We start from the raw sequence: 9503 nt of genomic DNA on the forward strand, positions 1-9503 counted from the left end.
AGAAGAAGACGGGAACTCAGAGCCAGCTTGAGCCAGTTCTTTCTCGGCTTGGCGACGAACTAGTTTCTCTCAGAAGGAGAGATGACCGACGACACAAGCCGGGGCTTCAGCCGGAGAAGTCAGAACCAGAGCCGGAGAAGTGGCCTCGCCCATCTCGACGTCGGAATCTCTCTTATCACCTTGGGAGGAAGACATGTTGAAAGGAAAGGTTTTGGAACTAGAGAGGTTTTTGAAGGTATGAAGAAGGGAAGGTGTGAAGAAAATGAATGACAAGAGTTCACTACTTATAGAAGTATGGGTTCTGAATTCGTAACACACATACTGTCTCGATAACTTTTCTTCCGCAGAGTTTAAAGTGTGAATTTCGTCCAATACGCTTAACCCTGTCAAAATCATCTATCCGCCCGCTAGAGTCACGACTCTAACGGGCTGGGGGCTAACTGTTGGGGTCAAAAACGGTTGCGACAAATTTAACATTCAAAACGTCCGTGGAAGAGAATAAGAATTTCCCCGATAAATACTTTTCACAATAGATTCTTTCTTACGAAAAAGCTTTGCGGAAGAAAGAATCGAGAAGTCCGACGAAAGTTCAAAACAGGTCGTTACGCAGCGACCGAGCATCCGTCCCGCTTGGTCGCTACGTAGCGACCGAGGGCTCGTTCCGCTCAGTCGCTACGTAGCGACCGAGCACTCGTTCCGCTCGGTCGCTACGTAGCGACCGGGCTCGAGCCAAAGTTCGTTCGTTGTGTAGCGACCAAGCCCTTCCGAACATCGATACGACACCAGTCCATGCGTTCTCGTCAAACCATCAAATGCTATCTCTCGAAGACCGTAGCAAGCTCAGTCCATGTTTTCCGCTATTCTAAATCATCGATCAAACTTTGCGGATTAAAAACCGTGGAAAGTTCATTCTTTATCGAAAGAACTCGTAGTAAACGTGTCGAGTCGGAAGACGGCCCAAAGGGACCTAAAACACGACTCGACTCCCATCCTACGATTTCTTAACCAAAAGCCCGTAAACCACAGCACGGTTTACGCTTGGTCCACAAGGAAGGATAAATGTCAAGTTTCCGCGGATAAATACGGAAGTTTTGAAGATAATTGTGAAGATCGGTAAAAATGGAATATCTCCATTTTTATGCTATTACGGCTTAAGGGCAGAAGAGTAAACGCGTAAACCGACCTTGGAGCTAGTATATAAGGAGTCCTAGGCGAGGAGCATGGGGGGAATTTTTCAGAGCAAACTTAGCACTTAGAGCAATTTAGGCATTTTTCCGTTTTTGTTATTTCGAGCTGCGACTCAATTAGGTTTAGCCATCTTAGGGTTGCTAGAACTAGGAATCTCGCCGACAGCTCTCGAGCCCAGGCTTATACCTTGTTGTAAACGCTCATGCGCAAATTCGGAATAAGATATTCTTTGCTCTCTTTTTCGATTTCTTATACTTTATCGTTGTTATTCTCGTGTTCTGATTGCTTGACGTGTGGTAATTAGCAGATATCCGGGTCCTCTGGGAAATTAGGGTTTTCCTTGTTTCCTTATTTAAACGGAAATCGACAGTGTGAATTTCGGTTCCTACACACTCCTTAATGTAGAGTTAGCATTTTCTCATCCTCTTCTGCAGGAGGCGGAGCAGCACTGTTCCTGGCGCTTGGGCAGGGTTCCTTTCGCGGAACAACTCCAATGGAATTTAAGAAGTACTCTAAGGCGTTATATCCACCTTGCTGTTAGGCTTATCTAGGATTCCGCTACCACTTAGATTCTAGAACTTAAAGAGGAAGGTGGTTCTCCAGTTACCTCTTAATGGTTGTCTTGTATGCCTGCAGTATTTCCAGGAACTCCTCTTCTGGCTCCTCCAGCTTTTGGAATTCATCAAAGTTGTAAACCCGGTTGGAAGATGATGTGCCCTGCTTGAAGACCTCTTATATATCTCATATGTGGCGGAGTTGTAAGTGTTGGGGAAAAGTCCACTTAATACCCTAATATCTATTCTCACTGATTAGGGATATGAAGCTCATTCAATATATGTCTATTTATCTCCTAAGTGGTTAGCTAGATGATTAAACTAGAGATCAAACATTAAGTGATCAATTCAATACAAGCAGTAAGAACAATATGAATGAAGAACAGTTAAGATCACTTATTTGTGATTAGCTCATGCGACTGACACCCTACAACCCTAAGCAAGCTTAGCCGCCTACTCAATCATAAAGCAAGATGATACATACATTGTTTTTGAATAATACTGCATATAAAATAAAGTACAAAGACAAGGGTTCAAGATGATCTTCTCGTGAAAATGAGAGATGAAGCCTTCCCCCTTACAAGTTGCTCAATCCAAAATAGTTCTAGGTCTCTTGTAAAACTAGCGTAAGAAAAATAGAAATGATAGCATAGGCCTTTTATATGGAGGTGCCGGTGGTAAAAAAAAATAAGAGATGGAATCTAGGGCAAACTTCTGAAATTGGAAGTTTCCTTATTGATCAGGAACAGTCAGACGCTTGTTCTCTTCGGAAACAACTTCGGATTGGTCTAACTGGCTGTTCTGCATATAGGATATTTCAAAATGACATTTGACTTCATGAAACTCTCTTCTTTGCTCTTTCACCTGCTCCAAACCTTGAATGATATCAATTAAGCACGAATTAGGACTGAGAATTAACTCAAAGCACACATATAATGGTATTAAAAACACCATATATCAATTCCCCTAGACTTAGATCCTTGTTTGTCCTCGAACAAGGCCAAGCCTCAAGAACAGGGAGGAAAGTTTGAAAGAATGGAAACTCGCTTGACTTCAATAACCATATTCTTACTACACATCTCTGAACCATACAAGTGGTAGACTCAGACCACACACCCTTACCAGAACACCTACGATCGCTGTTTGAGAATCAGATCCATACTCTGTATCTCATACCTGAAAAAGGGTACACTATCGAGACAAAACTCCTTGAATTCAATTAAGCACAGCGTGAGCTTCTCATCACAGGCACTATTCAGGGTAGACGGGCTAGATAAAGAACAGGCTATTTCATGGTGGAGCTAAGAGTGTTTAGGGGCTACCAAATTTAACCTGATGCAGGATATTGCGTAAAACATCAGGACAGGACGGATCCATTGATGTCCCCAGCCCTTACTTGTTTCTGCTTCACGGGTGCAGTTGTTCTCTCCTTCGGATCAACCGTAGGACTGTTCTTCAGTTCTCGACTTTCCTTTCCTAATCCTCAAAAATTGGTACCAACTCCTTGCTCAACCTTCCCCAGTGGCGTATATTTTTCGGATTCACCTTCCCCATCTCCATCACCATAAAATAGATAGAAACTATATGTATAAATATATATATTTTATTTTTTGAATACAAGGTGATGGGGTTTCGAGGGAGAGGCAACAACATGAACATTTTGCAGCCATTGGTGGCCTATTCTTTTGTATCTCACTGGTCGCCATTTTTCCTCTGGTTAGAACATGCACCCATAAACTGTTCTCTTGTTAGAGCATGGTCTCATCGACTGTTCTCTCGTTAGAGCATGGTCTCATCGATTGTTCCCATCGTGCTTGATCTCTCTTCTCTGATTGTATGGCATTAACGAGTAAGAGGCTGCATCGATCATTCCCTCTCCGACCCTTTTGCACATATCTGCACATATGACACTGAAAAACAGAGTGCATGAGGGTAAAAATAAAGGCTTAAGCGCAAGGTGGGAACTAGCTAATGATGAGCTAGCCACTCAGGATCAGCAAGATTGGGGAAAAGGAGTAAGAAGTCCTGAGTGTAAGTCACGTTTCCCTGATCTAGTGCCCATAACAAGAAGAATTTCAGTCAAGATTAGGTTCAAGTTAGGTGGAGTTGAGTCTACCCATAACATGATCGGTTGAGAGTTTCTGGAGAATCAAATGAGATAAGTCAGGGGTGTTCCAGGTCCAAGTGTGGGTCTTTCATCACTGCAAAGGTCACTGGATAAGAATGTTAGAGCACAAGGTGGTTAAAAGATTACCACAACACAAAGTCCTAATTCCCACAAGAGTTTTAGCCGACTCGATCCTAAACTGACTCAATAAAACATCCGAATGACATAAGGACTGACTCAGAAATAAAGACATAGAGTATCAGCACACAACAAGTGCTTCCCCCAGACTTAATTTACACCATCCATGTTGTGAAACCAAGTCGAGGTCAGCCAAATAACAACACAAAGCATAAAAATAAAGCATAAAAATAAAGCATAAAAATAAAGAGTTCAGATGGATAGAACAATGGATAGAGAAGATTCATTGCGGACTCAGTCGGACTTGCTGCTCTCGGCCGGATCAAACAAACGCCTGTTTCGCGAGCGATTAACCTCCTCAGTTGAAGGGCTTGTTCCCATAGGCGCCTTTCATGGACGGTGCGATCGTGGAGTCTGCTCTGCTGGTGACTGTCGCTGGTTACTTCCGCCAATGCAGCCGCCGGTGACGAGATGTAGGATCCTCCGCATGAGACTGTTGTTCTTCTGCTGCGAGTCAACCATCCAGCGTCGGTAAGCCTGCTCATCTGTCACATCCACCAGCTCTCTGAGGTCGTATGAAGGGTCAGTGTATGGGGTAATGTCCTCAACATCCTCCATATCCGCGTCAGGTGCAGCAACACGAGGATCAGTGCATTGGAGCTCGGGTGGTGGGAGGAAGCATATGTTGTCGAACATGCTGAGCCTGGTGATCTCGGGGTGAGGGAGTTTGACGAACAGCTGGGAACCCTCCTTGTCGAAGAATCTGTTGGTGTACTCATCTCGCATGATGTGGCACGCCATAAGGTACTTGATGTTGAGGTACTGAATCTTCGTGTTAACCTTGTACTTGCTGAGATCAATGCCGAAATGCTTGAAGAGCGGCATGAGCAAGCTATCGCTTTTGTCCTTCTTGTTCGTGCCGTGTGATATACCATGATTTTCACCCGTTTTTATACATGGTATGTAAAGGTTTTATGATGTATTAATCATGTTTTAGAATCTATTCAAAGCAAATACAGGTTTATTCACCTGATGGAAGGAAATGATACTTTTGGAACATTTTGGAATGCTTTTATGCAAGGAACTTGAACTCCTTTATTTCTATTACTCTATCTATTTGTGTTCTATGTTTCATTTGAGTTTATTTCACACCATCATGACTTTGTCTCTCATGAATATGTTTGAGTAAACCAATTGTTAGATTTAGGTTTCTCACCATGGTTAAAATTATGTACTGCTAATATGACTATTAAAAAGGTGTTTTGATTGTTCTTTCATAGCTTGTGAACTTAATGCTAAAATTGAGATTGATCACCTTCATTTTAGACCTTAGGATTATTTGAGTCCAACTAACCGTTTCCCCTCAATACCTGATCCCACTTGCGTGATCTAACTAACTCAGGCGCAACGACAGTTGGTCTGAGAAGGTTAGAGAACAAGTTAAACCCGTTCGCAAAGCTTGCTAGAATAACCATCGATCGACGCAACTATCGTTATGTCGGTCGATCGTTACAAAAGTGTATCGGTCGATGTACATCAAGTCACATCGATCGACACTCTCTCGAGATCAAAATACAACAGTTGAGATCCGAGATCTAGCGAAGACAACCTATCTGGTTGAATCATTGTTTAGTTCAAAAACCATCAAATCTTTTAGTCTAAACTAAGTGCATACATTTCATACCTGAGAATCACCTGAATCTAGCTGCCTTCCCATTCTTCAAACCACTTCAATTCAATCTATTGAATCACTATTGTTTTTGATTTATCATTTACGGCTTTTACAACTATTAAAACCTTTTAGTCTATCTTCAATTCTAATTATTTAAGTCTGTTGAGTAATCCTAGAGTCTATGTGGATTCGATCCCTAAGTACTACATCTGAACCTCTTTTGATGAGAGTAACACTCTTTAGGGTAATTTGAGTGATATCAAATTTGGAGCCGTTGCCGGGGACTCTTTCTTATTACCATTAGATTTAATTTAGAATTTAGTATAGACTTGTTACGAAAAACTTGTTAAAGTTTTCTTTCTTAATCTGTTACGCAGACATGAAGAATAGAGAACACAGAGCGCGGCCAACCATCGATCGACGGAGACACGTTTCCATCGAGCGACGTTGAGTCAGAAGAATCGACCGATACGAAGCTGCCGACATCGATCGATACCACCCAGCCGGAAGCAGTTAAGTTTTCTCTTACCAAACCCGCTAATGAGAAAGTAGTCCAAACTGAACTAAATGGTCAAACGAGCAATGAAGCTAGCCAAACTGAACAGGGAACTGAAATCCCTGTTAAGGAAAATTCCACCTTAACTAAAGGTGAAGATATAAAATTGTCCATACAATACTACCTTGATCCTGGTAGGACCTATTCCAATAGGTCCGCTATTAAAATACCAGGAGACGATACCAAGAAATCTAAGTTTAACGCAGATTACTACCGTAAGGTTCGTCAAAACCCATTCCGTGGATCCCTCCCAGAACACCCACAAGATCACATTGAAACTTTGGAAGAATTAATACCAGATGAATATGATCGTTGGAAACTATTCTCATTCTCCCTAGAAGGAGAAGCCCTCAGGTGGTTAAACTGTTTAGCAACAGGATCACTCACTTGTTGGGAAGAGATTAGAAGTGTCTTCCTAAGAGAATTTTTCACTGATGAACGTTACTGGGAAGTAAGAAAGCAAATTTCTACATTTCGCCAAGGTCCACGCGAATCGTTTAAAAACGCCTGGGGAAGATTCAGAGGCTATGAACTTGAATGTCCCCATCACGGTTATTCAGAACCACAACTTCTTAACATCTTTTATGGAGGTGTTAACTTGAGTTATAAAACCACACTCGATACAGCGAGTGATGGAAATTTCATCACTAGGAATCCCGAAGGAGCTAGACGTCTTATCAAGAATATGACAACGGGAAGATCCTATGAAAAGATGGATGAAGAGACAGAAAATTTCACAAGTCCAAAAGACAATTCTGATTTAATAGAAATTAAGAATTCCCTTAAATCCTTTCATTCCTTTCTTCAAAAAAAACACCGATCTGATATAGCCCAGATCGACGACAACGCTTTGTCTGACACCGATGATTATTTGGATGACGGAACGAACTGTTCCAATCTCTACTCTGTGCTTAATGTCGATAGCTTTACCCAAGCTTATGACACTGCTGTAAAATCACGTACCGGAAGAGAGAGGTTCAATATCAGACAAGCTCTTACTGGCAACCGTAAGACAAAATCGGAGTTTTACGGACAGATAAATATGGTTTACGGAGAATTAATGGAGAAAGCAGATACTTTAGGAGAACTAATCCGAAAATTAGAAGGTCTAGTAGCTGAGATTGCAACTGCCATAAAAAGAGAAGCTGGATGTCTTCCCGGAAGAACTGATTTAAACCCGAGACGTCAAGTCAGTGCCGTAATGCTGCGCAGCGGGAAGAACCTCGCAGCAGATACGAGGAATAACATAGATGTTGGAAAACCTGACGACGCCGACAAGACCGGAAAAAGCAACTCTCAACCTATTCTTCATAACGATCTTGACCCAAATCCATCTCAAGAGAACCGGAAAACCACCGCTGAAAAGGCTAAGGGAAAAGCAATAGACTTAGAACTAGAAGAAGATACGGAGATTGAGGACGAAATCGATCGACAGTACGAAACTGATGTCGATCGACCTAAAACACCTTCCATCGATCGACAACCTGAAAGACCCGTCGATCGACGGTCTACTCAACCCGAACCCATAATTGAAAGAGTCTATAGAACTTTACCCCCTTTTCCTCCTAAAACGCAAACTAAGAAATCATTAGAAAACGCGATCTGCAAGAAAGCCTTAAACAAAATTTCTGTTGAGATGTCCCTTAGTGATGCTATAAAGATAACACCTTCGATTAAGAAGTATATAAAGGACATGACATCTCCAAACTACCCAATTGCAGAACATAGCGTGATGATGATTTCAGAAGAAGTAAGTGCTATGATTAAAGGAGAAACTCCAACAAAGAGATCAGATCCTGGTAGTTTCGTCCTAGATTGTAAAATAGAAAACACGCGCTTTCCTAGATTATTATGTGACCTCGGCTCTAGCGTGAACCTTATGCCTTACTCTGTTGCAGTGACGTTAGGATATAAAGAGTTTATGCCAACTCCGATCACCCTGGTTTTAGCTGATAGATCTATTAGGGTACCCGAAGGAATTCTCGAAGATGTTCCCATAAAGATTAACGATTGCATCTTGCCTACGGATTTTGTTGTGTTGAAATACATACAAGAACCCAAAGACCCCCTCATTCTGGGACGGCCATTCCTAGCTACAGCTGGAGCAATCATTGACGTCAAAGAAGGACGAATTAATTTGAACATAGGGGATATCTCGATGACTTTTGATATGGAAAAACTGATTAAGCAACCCTAATAGATGACCAGGCCTCCTACGTGGAAAAAGTTTCTGAGGATGAAAGAGACTCTTTCATAAACATGTGTTCAGACAACCCCTTAGAAGACAGCCTTAACCACGTGGAAAATGAAATTTTCAGAATATTAGATAGGACAGACAATTACATGCGACTAATGGACGCTAGCATCAAAGTTGCAAACGTAGAAGAAAATGACGACTCCGAAGTTGTCATCAATCGATACCTTCAAGATACCGTCGATCGACAACCTCCCTCGCAATCAAATTGTTCTAAAGATAAAGCACCAAAGGTAGAATTAAAACCTCTACCCAGAGGTCTTAAGTACGCTTACCTTTATGACCAGTCCTACCCTGTTATCGTCAACGCCAATCTCACTAGCGGAGAACTTGCCTTATTGCTGAATAAATTACGCAAGTACAGGAAAGCGATCGGGTATTTTCTCGATGACATTCGTGGAATCTCTCCCGATCTTTGCATGCATCGGATCAACTTGGAAGATGACGCTAAAACGTCAATAGAGGGGCAAAGGAGATTGAATCCGAATCTAAAAGAAGTAGTTAAAAAGGAAATTATAAAACTCCTTGATGGTGGAGTTATTTCGGATAGCCAATGGGCAAGCCCCGTACATGTTGTACCCAAAAAGGGAGGTATCACTGTAGTGAAGAATGAAAAGGACGAACTCATTTCGACTCGCACCGTTACTGGTCATCGAATGTGTATTGATTATAGGAAATTGAATGCCGCTACTAGGAAATACCATTTTCCTATTCCCTTTATTGATCAGATGCTGGAGAGATTAGCTATTCACCAGTATTACTGTTTTCTTGATGGATATTCCAGATTTTTCCAAATTCCTATACACCCGGATGATCAAGAAAAGACAACGTTTACATGCCCCTATGGAACTTTCGCATATCGCAGGATGCCATTTGGTCTATGTAACGCCCCCGCCACTTTCCAACGTTGTATGATGTCAATCTTTACGGATATGATCGAGGACTTCATGGAGGTATTCATGGCTGACTTTTCAGTCTATGGATCAGATTTTAAGAGTTGCCTCGACAATTTATGCAAAGTATTGGAAAGATGC

At 41.9% G+C, this 9503-nt stretch overlaps 1 protein-coding gene across 1 annotated transcript; it reads left to right on the forward strand.

Moving 5' to 3' along the window:
* Nucleotides 1-6241: 6241 nt before the first annotated feature.
* Nucleotides 6242-8412, forward strand: LOC125590346. Its single transcript, XM_048763881.1, has 2 exons — nucleotides 6242-6279; nucleotides 6354-8412. Exons 1-2 carry the CDS (start codon nucleotides 6242-6244, stop codon nucleotides 8410-8412), a joined length of 2097 nt encoding a protein of 698 aa, XP_048619838.1.
* Nucleotides 8413-9503: the final 1091 nt, after the last annotated feature.

The sequence above is a fragment of the Brassica napus genome, chromosome C7 (genome assembly GCF_020379485.1).
Source record: "Brassica napus cultivar Da-Ae chromosome C7, Da-Ae, whole genome shotgun sequence".
NCBI classification, from domain to species: domain Eukaryota; kingdom Viridiplantae; phylum Streptophyta; class Magnoliopsida; order Brassicales; family Brassicaceae; genus Brassica; species Brassica napus.